Source organism: Mus pahari, chromosome 8 (assembly GCF_900095145.1).
Source record: "Mus pahari chromosome 8, PAHARI_EIJ_v1.1, whole genome shotgun sequence".
NCBI lineage: Eukaryota > Metazoa > Chordata > Mammalia > Rodentia > Muridae > Mus > Mus pahari.
The window spans coordinates 4,349,841-4,373,931 of record NC_034597.1 but is presented as its reverse complement, the minus strand read 5'-3'; the positions used below and the strand labels follow the sequence as shown (position 1 = coordinate 4,373,931).

Here is a 24,091-nt window from a genome sequence, read left to right as displayed (position 1 = left end):
TAACCAATTTGCACTAATAATACTTAAAATAATAGTTGAAAATCAGATGCACTAGATTTATTTCCAGTGCTCAGAATCCACATAAGAGCAGGTTCTGGGATGGGCAGAGCTGAGGTTAGCATCCTCAGCATTGTAGCTACACTGTGGCTCTAACTCAGCTTGCCAAGAAGCTGCAGAGCTGGGACAAGAGATTTTGAAGGAGTTTTAAGGCATATCCATAACACCGGGCTTTAAAAAGCAGGATCACTTATACATTGCTCAGTGATGGCCCTGTGTTAGATTGTTTAGTTGTGTGAAGATTGGGAAGTGCACACATCTAGTCTCCTACCCTCCATGCTATGTGGTACATGTGTAGTGTAGCCTATGACCACAACCAAAAAAATAAGACAGGGCTAATCTTGCCCATGAGCAAATGAAACAATAAGGAGTAGTAAACATGAGATAGCTAAGGGATTATCATCATGGTTGTGGTCCGTTGTCCACTGAGACTGTGTTGAGCAATACCTGCCTATATTCAGTTCTAGAAGGCATGAACTCTGCTTAGGTGCATTTGGTTGTTACAAATAAAGCCAGCATTTTAAAGCCTCTAGATCTGGCTTTTTTCCCATCTTTGTAGTTTGTTGCCTGAGATAGAGCATTCCAGTACAAAAATGTGTTACAGACTTTCTAAATATATGGAAACAGGTATGAAAAATAATTACATGGCATTGGGAGAAGAGATAAAATAGTGATATGCTAAGCGAAAGACATAAATGGAATCTTATTTTTAACTTCCCATTGGCTGTATTTTTTCTAAAGCTGTATTGTGTAGAATATCAGGAAATTTTCTACATTGAAAACCAAGAGCAAACAAAGAACAATGAAAAACATTGAACCTAAAAGTAGAGGTTAAATAATTGCTCTCCTAAAACCGAAGCGTTAAGTTGCTGCTTCCTAAGAGGTGTAGTTTAGGGTTTTCTCTCAGAACCACAGTTGATTTTCACTGCAGTTAAGCTATATGCTATTAATACCTTCACAGAAGCTCCACGTCTGCCTTTGTCTGATAGGCGAGTTTGAGTTTTCAGAACTGCAAGAGCCTCTCATCATTGTAACTTAAGAGGAAGCAGGAAACTGAAGTCTATGGTTAGATGACGTCCGGAAGTATTCTTAGCCTCTGGCTTTGAGCTGTTTTCCTTTTCTTGGATTTTGGTAAGGATATATAATTCAGTTCCATTAGACAGGGTGTTCACAAAGCCAGCTGTCACATTCCCACATCAATCCTCCTCAGAATCGCCAGAGGTTGACACGTCTGCAGGTTTGTCTCAAAAACTCTTTATTAGCAATGAGGAATTAAATTTCCTATGTAGACAAATTAACTTCTAAACTACAAGGAAAACAAATAATACACAGAGGGGTAGGGTGGAGCCAAGCCTGAAGCTTTCTCAAAAAGTGTTTCCCTTCTTCTGTTTCCTTGGTTTCTTCCACTCTTGTTGACACTGCCGGGTTATTACCTTCTCTGGAGGCCTGTAACTCTTAGCTATCTCCATCCAATTAAAGATGTACAGGTAACTACTAGAAAGTGTTTAGAAACTGCTTGGTTTGGGCAATTCTTCAAAAGTAGGAGAAATCAGTAGGGTCGGCTACAAACATGGTTTTAAGTAAAAGACTTCTTTGAGAAGACAATGATATGAATTGGCCTGGAGTAAGTTAAGGTAGCAGTGAGGGAAACGAGAGTCTGGTGTGTAAAGAAGCCACCCTCGTGGTCTTCTATGTTAAGTTTTATGTATGGGAATATGTGTCACACAGATTTTCAAGTTTGGTCCTTTCTTCTGAAGTTGATAACTTTATAAACACACAGCTCTAGTCACACGAGAAGTGATAAAATAGAAGTTTAAATTTTTTCCAAATATAAATATCCTCCCATGCTCACTTCATTTATTCTAATGGGTCAGAAGAAGAGGTAGATGCCAATATTGGAAGCAAAGTTAAGCTGCAGCTCCATAAGCTGACAAACTGAAGCACTGTGGCCTGAGGCAGGGGCAGGACTGCTTGTGAGTTTCTGCCTCCATCCACTGCTCTCTTACAGAGGACTCAGAGATGCAGCTTTTCCCTTGGTATTTATAATCCCTGAGTTTTCTTCCACATTTATTAATTTTTTGTGTATGGGTGTTTTGCCTCCACAAAGGCATGTGCACCACATGCATGGCTGGTGCCTGTGGAGCCCCTGAAATGTGAATCCTAGAGAGTAGTGAACTACTGTGTGATGCTGGGGAGCCAAACCAGGTCTGATACAAGAGGAAAGCTGCCGGGCCATGGAGCTAGCTCCATTGTTTTTTTTTTGTTTGTTTGTTTTTGTTTTTGTCTTTTTTGTTTTGTTTTTTTAAATATGAGGAAAACTACAGTCTCTGATTTTGGTATTTTACAGTTTGATAGCTTCATAACTAGAAATGTTCCAGTAGAAGGTGAGCTCTGAATATTTATGCTTTAAACAAGCCCAGAAAGACTTTGGAGGAAAATCTTTGATCTTAAAAACAAAAACAAAAAAAAAAACCCCAAAATGAAGATCAACAGTTTCCCTTCAAATTCTATATATTCTTTAAAAACAAACAAACACCCAAATCCATTATGCCATGTTCACGGAGAATTATATTCTGATTAAGATACTGATTGGGTTGACTGAGATATAGCTCAGCAGCTCAGAGGTCCACTGTTCTTGCAGACGCCCAGAGTTCTGTTCCCAGCACCCACACTGGGCAGCTCACAAGTGCTTAGCTCGAATGCCTCTGACCTATTTGGCACCTGCATGTGTGTATCCCTACAACATACACATAACTAAAAATAATAAAAATTTAAAAATATTGATTTGGAGGAAAAAGGTATGAGTAGGTGTTTCTTGTTTCCTTATGCTTCCTAATAGTAGGAAAAGATATACTTTGTTTGTAGCATCCCTTCCTTCCTTCCTTCCTTCCTTCCTTCCTTCCTTCCTTCCTTCCTTCCTTCCATTAAACAATGTTTGAAAATTCCTATGTTAAGCTAATTTGCCCACAAAAATATAAAGCCCTTTAATGGGATATCCAGAGCCCATGGGATTTTTTTTTTAACAGGCACCATGTGGTGCAATCTGTCACAGTCTACAAGACAGGATGGGGTGGGGCAGTCTCGGCAGGGGCCAAGAATAAAGTCATCTGTGGGAATTTGTGAATTATTAACCAAAATGGAGAAATGGCTCAGCTGCAGCCTTTAAACACCTTCTCTTTGCCCAAAATTGTGTAAGCTTTATTAGATTATACTTTTAAAAATGCCCAAACCAAGCTAGCACGTCAATCAGTGTAGGGGGGAAAGAAAACACAGAGCCTCTTCTGAGAGGTTACATTGCCATTCAATTTGTATTTTAATTCAACCTACTGGTGATTTAATTTACAGATCTCAAAGGAAGTGTGCACTCAAATATTTGAGGACGTTAACATATCAACCACTGTTTAATTTTGGAATGTTCCGGCTTACTTGACACAATATTTTACCAGCTAACAAATGTTTAGCCTTTTTCACTTGACTAAAGAGAAATACGTTTCACGTTGCTTCATTCACCTTTTTATGTGCATATGCTGGGAGACTAGATTTAAAAAAAAAAAAAAAAAAAAAAAAAACCTTCCTCATGTTCCTTTCTACTTCTAAATCTGTTTACTGATTTGGAGCTGCTAAGAAACCTGCATTTTCCTGCTAAATCAACTGGATGGCTGGAGCCCAAACTGTAATGTAACAGAAAAAAATTATCAATTTGTTTTCATGACAGTCTTGAGAATGTATAAAATTGTTCTGGCCGCTAAGTCAGTGTTCCATTTCCTCCTCTCTCTGTCTCCTCTCTTAAAGATGTCTTCAGCTCTTAAGCCGATACTTTTTATAGCTATGTAACAGCTCTAATATTTTGTGACATTTTGTATTGTGACACTATAGATGAAATTGTCATCGGACTGACACCTTGTGCTGTTTATTCCTTAATTACAACTGTTAACACTGCAGAGAAGTGTGCTAATCTGCCAGCACTTATTATGAAAACAATGTTATTGTTACCCACACCAACACCCACTCAACAGGACATTTCCAAGATGGCAGTGAACAAGAACGTGTTACACAATGGACGATTTACTAGTTTTTTGTTGCAGTTAGGGCATATATGCATTTTAACTTATTCTGTTGTCTTCTTTTAAAAATACAAATGACCTAAATATCGGGGCTCATACCTGTAATCCCAGTTATCAGAGGCTAAAACAGGAGAATGGCTGTGACTTCAAGGCCAGGTTAGTCTATAGAGTGAGATTTTTATCTTAAAGGCAATAAAAAACGAAAACAAAAAAACAAATGAAGAACCTTTACCACAGCAAAACCACATTTGTGATTCAGAATACCCCTCTGTGGAACAGTGCAGGCTCCACACTAGAAGCTGTCTCCACAGCTAGGAAAGCCCACTCTGTTTTCCCCAGTGCTCGGCAGCCAGGAAGGAACTGGAGACTCTGCAGAGGGCTGTGACCCACAGCTTTCTGGGTTTTCGTCTTAAGTTTTGGAGATAATAATAGAAAGGAGGGCAGGGTGAGTTGAAAGGTGACATTTAGGGAGGGTGTTTGTTTTCACAGGGTTGGCAATCTTCAAACAAGCCTGTCAGAATCCTGTAGTCATTCCCGGCTCTCACAGATTTTTTTCAAAACCACCCGAGCTGTCCCAAACTGGCCACATATTGAATGCTTTAGAGTTAAGGACTTGGAGGAGTCTGTCTGAAGCACAAAACCCCAGGAATCTATTTTCTGATAACTAGTATTGAACAAGAGCAGCTGAGCGTGGAGACTTTGACGTAAGGAAGCCAGCAGCCTGCCCCTGTTCCCATAGTGAATGATGAAAACCTGCAACTGTAGGACACCTGCAGCCAACCTGTTTAGTTGGGAACGAGGGTGTGGGTTGTAAGCACACATAACACTGGTTTAATACCATATTTAACAAACATTATGTCTTAGCATTAATTTTTACACTTTTCTTGGCAAGGCTATGACTGTGCAGGGTCTAACCTGAGACCTTCCAGAGGACTCTCAAACTGATGTTGCTGCTGAGGAAACAACGAAACAATAGAAAACAATAACAAAATGAAACTTCTTCCCTAAGACCCTGCCATGACTTACATAGTCTTATCAAATTGTTTTTTTTTTTTAAGAGCATATGAATAAGTTATGACTTTGCCTCATTTTGAACGAACGGTATCTCATTTTGATTTTCAGCACCAGTTGGATACGGTGCTCGTCCTAAAAGAAATGGTTCCCATTTGGGGATATGTTCTTCTACTGATGCCCAGTAACGAGTCTGAAAAACAAAGTAAGAAAGCATATCAAACTGTTGAATTTGGTTCTTCACAATAGTCTAAATGTTTACTATCTTCAGTGTGTATGTGCGCAAGTGTACACACTCTCTCAGATACATGTAGAGTTCATTTTCTCTTTAGTATATTTTATGTTAATTTTGGGGGAAAGAACTGGCTACTTACTCGAGTTAATTTTCAAATTTCTCAGCAAACCAGAGCCTGGCAGAATTAAGGTTTTAAATTTTATTTTGATTTTACACGCCCCCTTGTGGCCAGCCTTGTGATTATTATCAGTACTGTCATTTATGGTTCCTGTTATTAAATGTTTTTGTTTACAATTCTACATTCCATAACTGGCGTTATCCATAGTGAAATGATCATAAAAGATTATACATAAGCAATTTCCTTAGAATTAACAGGAGAGAATATGATTTACACCTAAGATCAAAAATGTAAGTTGGCTCCTCAAGGTGTATGGGGTGTTATATATCCACAAGTCTTTTAAAAGAACACTTGACATGACAACTTGTCGTTTTTCTTACATTTATGTGCTTGCATACAAATATAGTGTCCATGTGTGGTGGATGCGCACATGTGTGTGCACACTTGTCCATGGAAACTGGGATACTGCAAAGTCCCGTCTACCATGCTCTGTCTTACTCCTTTGAGACAGTGCCTTTGATCCTGGAGTCAGTCTGGCAATAGTAGTCCTCCTGTGTTTTGCTCCACAGTGCTGGGGTTAAGGCATTTGGGCCATGCCTGGCTCTTTAAGTGGGTGCTGGGATCCAAATTCAGGTCTTAATCAGCAAGTGCTCTTTCCTGCTGAGTCAGCTCTCCAGCTCTTTAGATTTTTACAATGAGAAAATAATGTATTGTACCCATTTTGATGGGAACTGCTTGCAAATTGAGATGCTGTATATGTCTGACTTTTGTGGTCTACAGGCTGTGTAGTGCTGCACTGTGTGAAGGAGGGCTTGGGGCGCCAAAGTTTGCGTCATGGGATGGCATTTTCTATTGGATGAACATAATCAGTATTTGGGGGAGGATAATTCAGCATTGAGTCAGATAGCACGAGGAACACATACGTTTTCATTCTGAGCATGACAAAGGTACAGTGGTTCTGATGTTTGAAGATGGCGTGAGAGATTCTAAATATCTATACATCTGTGCATGTGGTCTGAGAAACAGCTTGACATACTTAAGATAAAGGTTACCCTGCTGTGCCAGAGTAGCTCAGAATACTATCCAAGGCCAGAGATGGGGGAGGCGGGTTCTGTGCCATTCACGGCTGAATTCACCACTATTGTGTGGGCCCTGTATTTGCAAAAATAAGGCATTGGTGAATTCAACAAAGGAGGACATACCCAATGCACAACTTTGAGCCAGAGATTTTTCCGCATTTGATCACTGCTTCTTCTTGTTACCCTAAATGACACAGAAAATTGAGGGGCAGAGTCTCAGCCTTAGACCTTTGAATCTATTCTTATCCCCGACTGGGCAAAAAGAAAAATGACATCTGAGAAAGTTCATTACAAGTAGAAAATGAAACTATTTTCCATGTAGTAAATTCCCATCCACACAAACACATCCAAATACCAAGTATGGCTCACTTTTGCCAATCTTCTTCCAATCTGCTTCTGAAATCTGACTAATGAAGTTGTTTGTATTGGGTGATAAGCAAGGAGGTAGACATTTTTTCTCCTTTCTTTTATCTTCCATATGTAGACTTACAGCAGTCCCCTGTCTCAGCCTTCTACCAGTAACTGGTGGTTCGCATCTGAATGGCTTTGGCCACAGCCTGGTCTAGGAATACTAGTACTGATCCTCCTTACATTTCCAACAAGCACTCCTTGATTGGGCACCATGTCAATGTGAAGAGTCACAGCCTATTGTCCTGGTTCATTAGGACAGTTACTTCAGTGTGACAAGACAAGATTTGTATAACATTTATGCTCTTCGTTCCCTGAGCCTTGGTGAACATTGATGTCCCAATCAGGATGAGCACCGAGTCTCTCCTCAACACTGTGACCAATTAGTTCTGCAGCTGCACTGACTGCTGCCCATTACAGAAAGAAGTTTCTCTGACTGAGGCTGACAGCAGTAAAGGTCTGTGGGTATAGGGTATATTTGGAAGGCAGTTTTGACAGCATGCCCATTTAGGAAAATAACAATATTCTAGGGCCTATGGCCTCCATAGCCACGGAATTTTGATCAAGATTCCAGTATCAAACAAGAAATTCCACCCTGTGAAGCAGGTCTGAAATCTAATGAGAAAGCAGTTAGTTACCCCATTAACAGTTGTAACATTATTATAGCAGGGGGCATGTCTTGCCTGGCAGCCTGGTAGTAGAGCACATAGGGTTCAGTACTATGTAAGACCACTGATGTCTTTTCTCTTCCAGCAGCCTACATAGCATCTCCTGATACTGTGAAACCTAGGCAGCAGGGAGGAAGTTTCCTGTCAGTGTGAAATTCACTTTTCCATATCTAGAAGCCCAGTGTATGGTGTCTTCAGCAGTAGCATCTTACCATGCACTCAGGGTAGGGAACCAAGTATGATGGCAATAGCAATAGGCTTGGTTGTATTGGAGACTGCAGGCTTCTGGACCAATAACTCATAGGAAGCATCCAGTTTTCATTTCAAAGCTCATGTCATTGACATTGTCCACCTCTGCAGGGCAATTCTATTTAGAAGAGGAGGCCAAAAGAATGTGAAAGTCAGAGGGTGGTGATGAGTGCTTGAAATGCTGTCTTCTGGACATGGCATGGCTCTCACAGTCATGAGCACACAGCTGCTGTGGTTACCTACACAGGATCACGGCAGCCAGAACCCCAGCAGAGGGGGGCAGATGAAGAGCTATTGGCAGTGGGTAACTGCTGGGGGACGGAGACTCACTCTTTGTTGAGGTGGTAACTGGTAGGTTTGCCATGCTCCAGTGAATCCCTCACATCCACGCACGTAGGGCAGCTCTAACTGGACTTAATAGGTTATTAAAGGGGGAGGGACGTAGGGGGATAGAGGTAGATATGATCTGTATTCCATCACAGAACTAGGATGGCAGGCAGGTTAAGACACTTGCCACTGAGCCTGATTATCTGAATTTGAGTCCCAGAATCCACTTGATGGGAGAAGAGAAACAACTATTGCAGGCTACCTTCTGACTACCACATATGTACCATAGCATGTGTGCATGCATGGCACTTGTACATGAATATGTGCTGCACACATGCACTCATAAACACAAACTGGGTGTAGATTTTTAAAAATTGTCAATTCTGATTAGATAATTTTTTCATCAAGATATCCCTTAATTGCTAATGACATATAAAACATTGTACTGTGGACATAAAAATACTAACCAATCCTTTATTACTTATTTTATTGACTAAAACCTGGGCAATACAGCTGGGAAGCCCTTGTTTAACTTGCAGGGAACTTACAGTTGTTATTCGTGTTAGAGTTAACTTAGGGTCTTACCTCAAGAGAAAGTATCGAAGGCTGTGGGTGTGGGATACGCTTGGCCTGAAAAGCCGTCTCTGCAGCATCGATGTCCTGTAACAGACACCAGCATTTTAAAACTGAAGTGTACTGATATCTAATGTAAGTGGCACCTACACCCCCAGTATCTGGACTCCCAAGTCTCACCTCTGCCCTTTTTTGGATTCAGTAAGTTCATGCTGTAATGGAGGACACAGAGGTAGGGACCTTTATTATAAATCAAGTAACCCACTTCACTGCAAATGCAGGGTTTTTCACTTAACATGGGAACATGGTGGTACTTCTGTAAATATTTCACAGAGTTATGGCTCCTTAATGAATTATCTTGCTACTTTGTAACAGGAGCTTTAAAAAAATATTCTATTACACCTTTTGACATTTTGAAACATCTACCAAGGTCATGTTTGAGAGCTACATGATCAAGTTACAATCCTTCCCATTTTATAATGGTTCAAGTAAAAGTTTGCAATTCTGCCTTTGGCTGTATAATGGCTAGCCTTGGCCATGTGCAGCCCTCAGGCTATGTGGTAAAAGCACCTACAGGTCTTTAAGACTTGATTTTCATGGTAATTTAAATGGGAAGTCTCACTGCTAAGCAGAACACTACTTAATTGGTATTTACCTATAGAAAGTGTCATTGTTAGGCAGTACACTACTTAGTGGATGGCGTTCAAGAACCACACTTAAATTTGGAGTTCAATTTCAAGATGAGCATATTTTCTTCTATAGTTATAAAAACAGCAGCGTAATTAAGCTTAACCTGGTATAATTTTTCCTTCCCTACACACCTTAAACACATGCAAAGAAATGTGGGGCTCTCCATGTTGTTACAGAAACATTTGAGTCTGGCTAAGAAAGGCTCCCCACACCAGCAGCACTGCTGTCTAGAGCACACTTGCTATGTTAAGTTCACAGAGGTCTGGGTGCAAGGCTTGGCACATTCTGTGTCTCCTCTGAGCTTAGTGTATTGCTAGCACAGAGTTCTCTTGATCCATGCACACGCATTGGAGCAATCTAAGTAGAGGGCTGTTGGACAGACGGCGAGAAATGAAGAGGGCGTGGGAGTGGGGTGTGAAGAAGCCAATGCTGAACAGGAGAAAAAAGATAGCAGATGGTAGCGGCGGGAGTAAGGGATGGGTGTGAAATGTAAAAAGGAAAAACAGGAAATTCCCTAAAGGGACTCCCCAAAGTTGCACAACCATTAATGCACCTGCTGTCTAGGGGAAGGTGATTTGAAGGAAAAATACACAATTCAGGGATATAAAAACTGATGTTAGCATGTCTGTCCCCTACCAGAAGTTTACAGCTAGGATGCATGTTAAAGATACATGCTGATGACATGACAGATGCAGAGGTATGACTATTCTGTGACTGTTTTATTGAGATTTTACAAGGTTTATAAAAGTAATAATTTATTGTTGGTAATCTTACAAACAAAACACAGAATAACTGTGGCCTCAGATCTGACAGGACTCTGAGAACAGCTTCACTGTTGCTGTCAGGGGGCAGATCTGGGTGACACTTGGCTCTGGTCTTATCCTGAAGACAGAAAATACTGACACCTCATATTTCACAGCAAAGTAGATGCACAAACAGATCCCAGCGGAGGCAGATACAGCGTCTACCCACATCACTGCATCCCTGAACTTAGAACTTAGGTGACTGCTCCTCTGCAGCTGGGTTGGTTTCTTCCTTTACTTCTAAGCATGGCTTTCTTTCTTTCTTTTCTTTCTTTTTTGAGTGTTTTTTTTAATTAGATATTTTCTTTATTTACATTTCAAATGCTATCCCGAAAGTTCCCTATACCCTCCCCCCTGTCCCTGCTCCCCTACCCACCCACTCCCACTTCTTGGCACTGGCATCCCCCTGTACTGGGGCAAATAAAGTTTGCAAGACCAAGGGGTCTCTCTTCCCAATGATGGCCAATTAGGCCATCTTTTTCTTAAGCTGTGTGATGTCTGTCTTCCCATGTTTACTCTCTTCTCTCGTGACTGCCTCTCACCAGCTTCCAGCACTATTGTAGCGAAGGGCTAGACTTCCACCTTGCCTTTCACGGATCTACTGGGTTGAGTGGGCTGCTTGGGGCTGGCGTCTGACAGCCGGGTGCTTCTGTGGCACTCGTCTTCGTGCCACCTACCCCTGGCTGGCATGGCCACACAGCTCTCTAGACTGTCCTCTCCAGATGCCTTCCATTGTGTTCACTTCACTCCCAGCGCCACAGTCCTATGACTGATTCGTTCATTCAAGCGCTCACCGAGTATCTGCTTTGAAACATGCCAAGAGAATATTTTGTTTTATTTCATAATTGTCCTAGGATCGACTTGTTGGTTAAACAACCACTTGAAACCTATCCTCACGCACCTCAGACTCAGAAACAATGGATGCCCAGGTAAACAGGGTGAAATGTGGCTTCCTTTGCCTGACTGGAGTAAAACAAATAAACAAAAAGACCACAGTTTGATGAGCACATTGTATAAGAAGTTATATCTTGATATTTCTACACAACCCCCCCCCATGACAACTGTATTCATGGTATACATGTCTCTTTTATATGCATTTAAATAGTCACTGAATGGATAACCACAATTGCAAAGTTTCTTGAGCAAACTCAGAAAGTTAAAAAAGGAAAAAAAAATGGTGCTGAAGATGAGCAAGGAAACGTCCAGAGCAGAGAGCAGGTGCAAGCTGGACTTACTTGCCTATGAACTGTCACTCTGTCTTACAGGTCTGCCACTTGATATGACAGGGCTGTTTGATATTCATGGAGGCCTCACCCTTTCTGAGGAGAGGCAGACCAGGAATGGGTGTGGTGGGGGAGGGGAGAGGACTGGGAGGACGGGAGGTAGAAGAAACTGCAGGATGTGGAATTAATTAATTAATTAAAAAGAAAAAAGACTGAGCAGTTAAAGAACATGAAAAAGCAAACATCAGAAGTTGGCAACCAAGTGAAACAGATGTACTGTCTTGGTGGTGGCACAACCATTAGCAGGTCTTTTAACACAGTATTGACTGAATTTCCCTGGTAGGACAAGCCCTAGAAACAGTGTCCTACTACAAAGTACTTCCAGTGCTCACAATGGTGGCAGTGGTGATGCCTGTATCACAGCACAGTCACTGCAGCAACTGTCCTTAGCCTTAGTTTTGATGTCCAGTTTCAGATTTCACGGTTGACAGAGGACTACAGATAGCAAATTGACAATTGGGGACCAGGGGTGCATCTCAGTAGTATGGTAGGTGCTAGCACACAGCATATGTGGGCCTTGGTATCATGGACAGCAGAAAAAGTAACTGATAAGTTAATTGTGCATCATTCTGAGTGGCATAGTGAAATATCATGACTTCCCCTGTGTTCACACCTTGGGTTGCATACCATCTCTGTCAGTTACATACATAGTATGTCAATATGCTACATTGGTCACTTGGCAGTTGTCTGGGTTGTTCCATCTGTCTTTCAAGTATGACAGGGCTTTTGTCTAAGTGACCCTTGTGTGGTTGACAAGTATGTGGTCACTTGCCTCACTTTCATGCCATCACTGAGGCACAGGAATGGGGAGAACAATACAGCCCTCTGAAACCACATCCACCCAGTTTTTATTAGAATATAACCATCATACTTTATTGTTGCTGATTCTTTTCTGTGCCTTATTTATACATTAAGCCTCATTACAAGTGTGCAAATATAAGTGAACATTGTACATAGGATGTGGCATTCTCCATGGTTCCAGATGTCTGGTAGGACATCTTGGAGCATAAGCCCCACAAATTAGGGAGATGACTGCATACAGGTATGTGATGTTGGGGAGCTCTTTGAGGACCAAACATTTGGGTTTGTCTTTCAAACAAGGTTTCAATCTGTGGCTCAGGCTTGTCTCAAACTCACAGCTGTCCTACTTCACCTCTCAAGGTTACAGGTGTAAGCTATCACACTCAATTCAGAACTGAGGTTTCTGGTATAAGGGGTGGGGAATTAGGGGCACAAAAATCAATAGTTTTAAGTTAAAAACCTTGTAATACTTTAACTGAATTGGAATTACTGATAGGAGTTCTTGTTGTATCTTATCTCAAAAAGGAAAATCAAAGAAGTTGCAATAAATAGTCCCAGTGCCCAGATTGAGAGCTCTAAATATATTTCCTGCCAAAAGGAGCCAGAGCTCCTTGAAGCAGTGACCAATTCCAAGCCTGGCTGGCAGATACGGGGAGCCTGCGAGAACCCATCAGGTCAGAAAGAAAGGAAACTCTCAGAGGCTGTAACTGTATGGTCGCGGCTGACTTGGAGAGCCTTCCATTTGGTAATAACGGCCTAACCCCAGCATCAGGAATAAAAAGTCACAAAGGGCTGAAACACTGCAAATCTCAGATAAAGCAGCGTCAGATAAATCAACGCGCATAACACATAACTAAAAGCAAACCTTTATGAAATAACTAAACACAGGGCAGGGATTGTGGCTTAGTAGTTGCCTAACGTGGACAAGGGCTTAGATTTGATACCTAGTCCTGAAAAACAAAAACAACTAAATTTACAAAAGGAATCAAGCATTCAGTGTACTGTTTCTGACATAAACTACACATAACACAGTAACCGACATAGAGAAGATTCTCTTTAAACAAATAAAAATCAAGTCAAATAAGAAGGAATAAAATAACTGGAACACAAGTTTGACTGTTTTTTTTTTTCCTTTCTAAACTTGAGTATTGCTGTGTTACATTAGGCTAGCCTAAACTTGCTTCACTGATGTGAACTTATACCAAGCCCCTGCTGGTGCCTACAGCCTTTACAATATTTCTAGACAGTGATGTGCTCTTGCCCCAAACATCAAACTCAAACGTTGTGGTCTTCCTCGGTTTCCATTCTTAATACTCTTACCCAGTAACCTAACCTACCAGGACTTGAAGTGTGGCAGTTGTTAGTTACAATGTACTTAGGTATAAAATACAATCCAAAATTTGAAGGCAAGAGAGAAAAAATATTTATAAAGCAAACACTTACAATATTTTATAATTACTTCAAAAATTAACTTACTCTCATGTTGGATTTTACGGCTCTGGGGCTCCAGCCCAGGCCTTGTGCATGTATGTTCAGCTGTTTCTTTTGTCTTTGGTAAAAGCAGTTTGTACCTGTCATTGGCCATCCAGGCCACAGTTTGCTAAGTTCCTGCTCAACCACTACCTGCTCCATGACTGCTTCCAGGCTGATCTGAGTAGAGGCCCATTCTATTCCTCATGGTAATGCTGTTTTCCTAGCATATCTTTGCCTGCAGGGTTTGTACAACTTCTCTGTGAGATAGAAAGGTCTTGCTGTGTGGGGCTGAGTTTTCTGGGAGGGGAGCAAGGAGAGATTACATTTTATAACACAGAATTACTAATATGAACAAAATAATCCTCTCTTCTTCTTCTTCTTCTTCTTTTTTTTTTTGTTTTTGTTTTTGTTTTTGTTTTTCGAGACAGGGTTTCTCTGTGTAGCCCTGGCTGTCCTGGAACTCACTCTGTAGACCAGGCTGGCCTCGAACTCAGAAATCCACCTGCCTCTGCCTCTGCCTCCCAAGTGCTGGGATTAAAGGCGTGCACCACCATGCCCCGCTCCTCTCTCTCTTCTAACTGCACAACCATGAAGATTGTTTTTTAAGGCTGATATTCTATTTGATACTAATGGGGAAAAGTCACTCAGCCTGCATTTTTTTTAAGTGCATGATCTTTTCATGGCAATTATTGACTGAAATTTGACTCAGAATTGTCTTGCTTCAGATTCAATTAATTAACTAAGATGTCAAATATTTCATGGGGTTAGTCTTTTCCTTATGTCTTCTTTAAAAAAAATCCTGCATTTGATACTGCTTTGAAAAATCATTTTAAAGTAACATACAAACTAATGGATGTTGTTAGGGCATTTCCACATGTGTGCGAGTGTCCCTACATTCTGTTTGTACCCATCTCTTTCCTCTGCACTCCCTCTCTTCCCTCTTGCTGGTCCCCTTCCACCTGCCTCACTTCTGTTTTCATCTTACCTATTCATACTAGCTTGTCTTTCACAAATGATTCACAGACACATTATCACATTCACAGCAAATTTTGTTAGGATCAGAAGCTATGTCTAACTACCTCTGTGATGAGCGATTGTAGGTAAGTAGGAGTCATCTCTGTGAGAACGAGCGAAGGCAGCTCACGTTCACTTTTATCTATTTCCAAACCTTTGAGAAACATTTATTGTTAAAAATAATTTTTAACCTTTCAGTTAATGTAATAGATGTACTATTTAATGTCTTCCCCTTAAGCTATGCCTTGTGGCACAGGCCTGTAATCACAGCTTCTCAGGTGACCGAGGCAGGAGGATTATTGTTTGTACATTCTTTTCCTATCGAGGCAACCAAGTAAGCTAAAGAGCAGTCTGGGAAACTCAGACCTTTTTTTTCAGAAGGAAAAGCAGGCTCATGGGATTGCTCATGGGTAAGTATGCTTTACGATTGGCTGTAGGATTGGCTGTGGGATGGCTCATGGATAAGTGTGCTTGAGGATAGGTTTCAGCTGAAACCCTGAGTCAATCTCTAGAACCCACATGGAGCACAAAGAACTCTCTTCCACAAATTATCCTCTGACCCTCACAAAACTCTGTGGTACCCTCTTCCCCAATATATAAATCAAAAGTAAAATAAGGTCTGAGGATATAGTCCAGCAGTGGAACGCTTGCTTAGGGTTTAATCCACTTTCGCAGACCCGTCCTACACACACACACACACACACACACACACACACACACACACACACACACGACCTTTCTTGGGAAAGGAAAGTAGGTAGTTCTTTGGTGGAGAGTGCATATAGCATACACAAGGGCCTGGGTCTATTCTCTAGCACCCTATCTCCCCAGAAAATACCTCTCAACACAAAATTCTCCAAGATTCAAATTCTCTTTGTCTTACTTTTACAGTGATTTCTATAGTAGTACCATTAATGCAGCTTTGAAAGTTTTTTAAAAATGAAAGCAACACAGGATTTAAAAGTGCATATGTAATTAAATGTATCAAACAAAGGCAGGGAAAAGATCATGCCTAGCAACAATCACCATGCGTGCAATGCAGTAAGTGTTCAATATTTGAGTAGGAGACTATGAAGACAGGCATTTTGTCTTTTCAGTTTCTTTTCACTGTGACAGTCTGGGAAATCCCAGCACACTAAACTTTTCTTCCAGTTATGGAGGCCAATGCATTCCCTTCTTTATACTGTGATGTTCCTGATTATATCCATGGATCCTTAGTTGGACTGCATTTACTATATCCAATCTATAGAACTTTATAAAATATAAAACTGAACTTTACACACAGACATACACACACAAAAATGTATTATACAAACAGAACTTTATATAAAATTGAATTTTATATAAAATATAAAAGAAAATATAAGGAGACTGGGTTGATGGCTTTTTTATTTTAGCTTCTAACCTTACCTCTATTAAAGAATAGTTTCTCTATTCATTTTCAAAAATTCTTATATGTATATGTGTGATTCTGAGTGTATGGCTGTGTGCTATGTATGTACAAGAACTCTCTGGGGTCAAAAGAGGTGTCAGATTCCCTCATACTGGAGTTATGGATGGATGCGAGCAAGCGCGTGGGAACTGAGAATCAAATTTGGTTCTCTGGAAGTGCAGCCCGTGCTCCGCCTGTACCACTGAGCATCTCTCCAGCCTATTTCCCTATTCTTGAACCATCTAAGGTTGAAAGTCAATTTTCCTTAAGTGTGTGTGTGTGTGTGTGTGTGTGTGTGTGTGTGTGTGTGTGTTTGTAGCAGGAAGCTTAGAGATCACATATCAATTACATTCAGGAAGCAGGGAATGCAAACTGGAAGTGAGGCGAGGCTATAACCTTTTAAAAGTCCACTTCCAGCGAGATATTTCCTCCAGCAAAGCTGAACATCCTAAATGTATATGAAGAGTATAGACTCTTCCCAAACAGCACCACTAACTGGACACCAAGTGTTCAAACTTGTAAACCTTTGGGGAACATTTTCTTATTCAAACCATTACAGTCTCTGAACAAACACAACTTTGTGTCTTGTGAATTTTCAAGCTAGTTAGCTCATAATTCCAATAATATCAATAGGGTCACTCATCTTTTTGCTCTTGACTTTTTTTTTTACTTAAGAATCCAGAAGAATATTTCAATTATTTAAATACAGGTGAGGTTTAGCTTCACCTCAGAGGTCTCTGCTAATATTTTTACACTAGTTCTGTCTCATTAATTATGTCTAATATTCAGAACAAAGAAATCACACCAGAATCGTAAATTCATGCAAGATGTTTTGGGAAGGTGTGGAAAATACCCTAAAATAGCCATCAAGTACATTTTCAGTCTTAATCTTCATAGTCTCCATTTAACTCTGTGTAACTCAGCATCTGCTCATCTGGAGTATCGGTCTTTGGTTTAAGGAGCTTAGAGAGGTCTGAGGCTCTCTAATGTGTAGCCTCCCTGAAGGAAGGACTTTGATGGAGCCTTACTCTGTCATCTCTACTTTCAGCTCCAGGCACTCGTCAGATGCTTGCTCATTAAAAGGAAAGCCCTTGAAAACCAAACAGCACACTCCTTGCTCCAGGTAGTAGCAATCAAGTCTTCCAATTTAGTTTCTCTAACTTTTCACAGCAATTTCCAGAGTATCCTATATATTTCCATTTAAAAATAAATATTGTTAACACCATTGGGCAAGTAAGACATATGGCAATATAGAATGCTTTGGTAGCACTATGGCTGTGACTTAAATTACTGTGGATCAAACTGCCAGAAGCTGAGAAGATAACTGAATTTTCCTCTCCCTTTATCCTGTAGTGAGGATAGAAGATAGCTGTATCATGCCTATCGATGAAAATATTTAACAATAAAAACTGAAAACACTGCTTTATAACTTAAATAATATAGTCTTACTACCAAATGTTTTAGTCATAGGATCTCTTGGAAGCTTGAATGGAAGCAAACTCTAGGGTTTTAATTATGGATGAAGCCACACAATTCTGGAAGCACAGTATAGCAAGCAGCCAAAAATGTTACACATATGATTTTATTCCAAATGGGCACATTGGCCAAATGGTGAGGCCCTATGCAGTCATACACTTTGACCACCTATTCCACAACCATCCAAAGGAGTCTGGGAAATGAGCTCTCACACAATGAATTCTGTGTGTTTACTGTGGAATTAGTTGGGCAAAATCAAATGGTTCACATTTTTGTGCTTTTTAGTATTTGAGTTGGGTCTAAACACATCACACACACGTCTTTGCGGTTCTTCCTTGAAAGGGAGAGTATGAAAAACAAAGATATGATTTCTGCTGCTTCTTGCACAAAGGTGACCTTAATATTCTTCCTGTCGTCATTGAATTTTTTTGGTTGACAGAAAAAATTTAGCTTATGTAAACTTCACTTTTTTTCACTTTCAAAAAGCAAGAATCCATATGCTATTTGCCTAACTAACATGGGCTTGAAAAAGACATTGGCTCATTAATTCTGCTAGTTACCAAAAACAAAGAAATGATGTGAGTCAAAATTGTGAGACACATGTAAATACCTTAGGACAGGGGAAAACATCTACACCCAAGTCATGAGAGTTACCTGCAGGAGTCGGAGGTTTCTTCTAGAAGCAGTCTCAGTGGCTTGGAGGAGAGATGCCCTTTCTGTGTTTTCATCTCCAAATTTGTTTTTCATTTTCTGAAGTAACATTAATCTTTGTGATACTCTGGAAAAAAGTGAAGATTATATGCAGAGGAAAAATTGAAACACAAATATTTTATTGCTTGACCAATACAAAACATTTGTTTCTTAATTGCATCTCACCTCAGCAATGTCCTGTTATTTAAGCCAATCATTACATCAACTAATGAGAACATGAAAAGAATAGATAGTTTACTGTGTCTTAAGTCAATATGGGTAAAATTATTTTTGTTTTCATTAACATATACTTTCCCAAATGCCGTAAGTATATGCCTCTGGTTTTTAGCCACTGCGGTCTTTTGAAATTATTGTAGAGTGTTGAAGATATGTAATTTTTGGTGAAAATGCAAACTGTAATACATATCTCCTTGTACACATAGTTATATATACCTCCCCACACATATACATTGCTATAACTTGCTATAGGAAACCTTCTGCTTAACACTTCAGTACCCCTGAATCTCATGTTACACATTTAGAATTGTGCTAAACTTCCATATGTTTGAAGAAGCAATAAAAATATTTTTTATCTCTTTTTCCAAGAAAAAGATGATGGTTTGATATGAGTGAGAGGCAGTATGTATGTATGCATGCTTACAAGGTAAACCAGTGTTTGGAGAGTGAGAAAAAGCTACGAGTAAGTCCTTTAACCATTTCACTATATAGAAAACACTTGAAAAATTTTTTGTTCATTTTTAGAACTGGTTTGGTTCCCTAAAGGATGAAAATTATGTAGAATAATGAAAAATATATTAATGGTATACAGAAAACTATATAATTCGATAAAATAATAAATGATAAATAACTGTTTTATAGGGGTGTCTTGAATATAGAACTAAAAAGGTCAATGAACATTTGTATTGTTTTTGTTTTTATGAAAATAGCATATTAGAGCCTTGTAATTAATTAAACAATAGGAAAATCTGAGAGCCCACAAATAGATGAAGATTAATATTAACTATAAGATCATGGCTCCCTATACAGTATGCTGGATTAAGTGCAAAATGAGCAAAGACGTTGGCATTAGAACATTCAAGTCAAGTGCAAGGCCCATGACTATACAGGTCACACTCCATGAGCATAAAGCTGGCTCTGATAAGAAATTTCAAGAAGTCTACTGAAAGCCAAGCTTGGAGCTGGAGAGATGGCTCAGAAGTTAAGGGTCTTGTTGCTTTTCTTAAGGACTTGAGTTTAGTTCTCAGCAACCACATAAAGCAGCAATCAACTGCCTGTAAGTCTTAGCTCCAGGGGTTCTGGTGCCCTCTCACCCTCTTCTGAGCTGCCTGGCCATCTGTAGTCACACACACACACACACACACACACACACACACACACACACACACAATTATTTAATTGAAAGTATTTAATAAAGGTTTAAAATTTTTACTTAAAAAAAAAAAAAAAAAGAGCCAAGAACGGCGGTAACTGTTCTTACTCCAAGCACCCATGAGACAGAAGCAGAAAAACCAGGGGTTCACGATCAGTTTTGGTTGTGAAGAAAGTTCAAAACCAGTCTTGGTCACAGGAGACCCTGTCTCAGAACCCTTGCAACCACAAAGTTTCTGTTAACATCTAATTTGAACTTTAGAAAGGGTGAAGGGAGGGAACGTTTTGGTATTAATATATAAAAATAAATAGATATGTGGATGTTTAGAACCTAATTGTGCCATTTACTCTCATTCTTAAGAGACAATGAAGTTATCTACAATAAAATGTCCTGTCAGAAAATGATACTTTCGCATTTTTAGTGTTCCTGTGCATGTTTCACTAATAAAGGTAGCATGCACTCTGTATTTGCAGTATCTTTTTCAAAAACTTACATTTCTTCATGTCTTTTAGAAAGGTGAATTTCTTGAGTAAACAAGGAAGCCATCTATAATGAAAGCTGGGCTATAAGTTTTCTGCTAAATAAGAAAAACATTTAGTTATCTTCCCCCATGTGTTCAGCTATGCAATTTGGTTTTAGTACTGAAACAATACATTAATTCTCTCAAAAGAGAAAACTGACTTCATGTGTAATGTGAAAGAATGCACTCAAATACATTTTTATTAATGATTTTTTTTTTTTTGCATTTGCCAAATTCACTCAAAACACCATGGATCGGGTAAACTCAAGACCCTTCTTATCTGCTACCTCCACTCAAGGTCTAATTTTAAACAGAATTTTAACAAATAAACAGCTGGCACTAAGACTAATGGACATTTTAACAGAAAGAAAGAAAGAAAAAAACCTAAAAATTCAACACACACTCATAGACAGAAAGGCAAACAGGTCTGAGGACCAACTGGAAACTCATGGTCTTGCCTTCAGTGGAGGATTACTCAGTGCTACCATGACCCTTCCAAAAAAGGGAAGTATTTTTACATGTGTGACTTGGGAAAATCTCAATTAAGTCTTCTCAGCGCATTCTAGCAGGTCAGCACTCTCCTTTGGAGAGTTCCCATGGCACAGGACACCAGGCACTCACTACTCCCCTGGGCTAAAGGTACTTGCACAAGTATGGATGGTGGTCTGATGAAGTGCTCTGAAAGCGCTAGGCTGAGCACACAAGGCTAAAGGTGCCCCACGGAAGGGAGCCGGATTCGACACAGACGGTCCAGGAAGGAGGCTTCCCTAAACTTTCTGAAACGAAACGCCATCCCTGAGCCGCTCGCTCGGGATCGGACGCCGACAGGACGCCTGAGCTGGGTCAGCACACTGCACAGGGACCGGCCTGGCTCCTGGCTCCACCCTGGGGACAGCCGCCCAGCTCACGCCCGGCTTCCTCGCCTTCCTGCCGGCGAGGTCTGCAGCCGACCGGGGCAGCGTCCAGGCGCCCCTGGAAAGTCACTCCTGCCGCCTCTCTTCCTCGCCCTCGGGAGCCCCTCAAGAAAAACTCTGCGTCACGAAGCGGGGAAGCGCCCCACGGCCACCCCAAGTCCCGCCTCTCGTCCCGGGAAAACTCTTTAAAACCTTCCTGTCACCGGGCTCTCCCCTCCTTAGCTTCCTCCTCATCCCCGCCCCGGCCTCAGGGGCTACGGGCTGGGACCACACGGCGCCCACCTCGGAGCTCTTCCGGGAACGCGCCGTGGACGACGCCTGCGCAAGACCTGGGCGTGACCAGGCAGCCATCTTTGCGTACTTTACGCTCCTGACGTCAGTCCGAGGCCCAGAGGCGGTGTGGCTCGGCTCTGGCGCGGGTTCGAGCACCTCAGGGAGGATGAGACTGTGCACGATACCCAGAAGGGGCCTTAGAAACCTGGGAGAAAATGTGGTGATAGCTCAAGCTTTTAACAAGTGGTCTCTGCATCTGTTAAAAGGTCTTTAGGGAGTACAGCCGGCTTCCTCCCTGTAACATATCTGTCCCTTGGAATGTTCCAGGAGAGAGGGGGAGAGAGAGAGAGGGAGGGAGCGAGTGTTGTGGGGACTGTCCAAAGACTTGTCGTTAAGTTTGTTCATCACAGGCCTGCAGAGCAGCGTCTAGGTCGCACACAGATCAACACAGCAAGTTCACTCCTCCCATGTGCAAAAGTGTGCCATTAAGCATCATTTTCTTGAGATAACTTTGTGAGAGAGTAGTTCTGTTTATTCTTTGCTTATAGACAGATATGGAAGAGTAATAACGTCTGACTAAGAGTTGCTCAGCTGGTAAAGGGTAAACGCAACACATTTACGCGAGTTTTTCCTCCTAGGTGACCTACGTTAAATTTAGCACCGAGTTTAGACACTTTGAACTCAGTGTTTCTTTATTTTGAAAGCCTCTTTCCTACACACTTAGTTATCTTCACTTCTTTACTTCTTCTAGGGCAGGGTCTCACTATGTAGACCAGGCTAGTCCTCCAAATCACAGGACATTCTCTGCCTCTCTGCCTCTCTGCCTCTCTCTGCCTCTGCCTCAGCCTCTGGTCCTGGGAGTAAAGGCATGGACTATGATTCTTGGTTCTTCCTATCTTATAATGCCACTCTCTCAATAGAGGTATTATTTCATTCTCAGTGTGGGACTTCCCATTTCCCCAGCCACATTTTTTTTTCCCACAACAAAAGAACATTTTGTGTTTTGTAAATGTGTTGGGATGGTATGCCACAATGTATATAGGTGCCCTCAAAGGGCAGAATAGAGATTTAGATCCCCTTGAGACTCATTATTTGATTGTTGTGATGAGAACTCTTGTCCTCTGGAAGAACAGCCAGAACTCATAACTGCTTGACCCATCTTTCTCCAGCATCAAGAAAAATATTTTTGACTTTGGTTTACTATTGTACATTTTCTAACTGAACGAATGAAGTTTTGCCTGGTAACATTTCACCTGATTTTGAAGCGCTATCACCCTTGCTTGGCAGATCTGTTGATGAACTGCTCCAAACCCTTCCCTCCTTAAAAATAGACCCTTGAATGGGTCTGTGTTCTGGGCTCACCTATGAATAAAGTAGAGCCTTTGCATAGTTACAAAGCATTCTTGTTTTTTTTATAGAATTTAAAAATAAATTTTAACTATTTTTGGACTATGTGAACAGACAAACTAACTATTAAAATGTTTTCATGTTTATTAAGACAAACTTTATGTACCCTCATGCTTTGGGCACGTTTGCATAGCAGTACAATTGGGAGAAACTACAAATTTTCCTCAGAGCCCCCCTTTTTTTGAGTCATTGTCTGCCTTACTGTCAAACCAAGAGATAGTATATAAATTTTGCAATCTTTAGGAAAACAGTAACCAGGAATATATCACAGAAACTTAAAGATTATCTAGATATATTTTGATCATGTATAGTAACCCATAAAAGTTCTTTCTCTCAGCTTAAAGATTAGCTGTCATAACTCCTTTCATGACAAATAATATTTGTGATCCTTTTCATGAGACAACTAGCTGATGAGGACAAATCTCTGGCAACCGCATAGTGCATCAGTTCTTATAGCCTGCATTTTGTTAGTTAAGTCTGGATGGCTTCTAGAGATACTCCTGCTCTGTACTGCAAACCACCATCATTGTCTAAATAGCAACTGGTCCATTGTGGGGTATTCTTCTGTACATTGTAGTGAAGGTAATGTTTCCTAGTGCTGATTCTTGCTTGCCCTAGCTTACTATTCTTGCCTTAGTTTCATTGTATAGGAAAAAAAATTGGGGGGGGGGTATGTATGTGTCCATGAAGATCAGAAGAGGGCATTAAATCCCCTGCAGCTGGAGTTATAGGTGGTTGTGAGTGGGGCATAGTGGCTGGGAACTGGACCTAGGCTCTCTGAGAGAGCAGTAAGCATTTTAGCCACGGAGCCATCTCTCCAGATCCTGTAAAGGTATATGCAATGTAGCATAATGTGCCCTTAAGAGACTACTGATTGGCTAAGCTCTCAAGATATACACAAAACTGCCAGAGTATAGCAGCTGATAGTATAAAATGACTAATATTTATTACATGTTCATTCTATAGTGGGCAGTGAACATGGATACCACCTAATCTACTGAAGGAATTGAGACTCGCAGAAATGTTCATGATCACACTCATTGCAAATAAACATCAGCATGCTTGTTAAAAACGTTTCCCATTAAACAAAAATGTATTTCTCTAATAGAATGAAAAGTTTTAAAAGTTAAGCTGTT

The 24,091-nt window shown here is 40.7% G+C and overlaps 1 protein-coding gene across 7 annotated transcripts; it reads right to left on the bottom strand.

Moving 5' to 3' along the window:
* Positions 1–1,173: 1,173 nt before the first annotated feature.
* On the bottom strand, positions 1,174–21,612 carry C8H3orf14 (chromosome 8 C3orf14 homolog). Of its 7 annotated transcripts, XR_003844400.1 has the most exons (7): positions 21,558–21,597; positions 20,335–20,418; positions 18,416–18,539; positions 8,802–8,876; positions 7,853–8,007; positions 6,688–6,748; positions 5,297–5,325 (listed from the first exon to the last, which is right to left on the bottom strand). XR_003844400.1 is itself a non-coding variant. In XM_021203605.2 (6 exons), exons 2-5 carry the CDS (start codon positions 20,385–20,387, stop codon positions 6,728–6,730), a joined length of 273 nt encoding a protein of 90 aa, XP_021059264.1. In that variant the 5' UTR covers positions 20,388–20,418; positions 21,558–21,612; the 3' UTR covers positions 1,174–5,325; positions 6,688–6,727. The 7 variants fall into 7 exon arrangements, 5 of the variants coding, with proteins under 5 accessions (XP_021059264.1, XP_021059263.1, XP_021059261.1 ...); XM_021203605.2 differs by lacking the exon at positions 7,853–8,007 and having other exon boundaries at positions 1,174–5,325; positions 21,558–21,612; XR_003844401.1 differs by lacking the exon at positions 6,688–6,748 and having other exon boundaries at positions 5,266–5,325.
* Between the last annotated feature and the right edge of the window lie 2,479 nt (positions 21,613–24,091).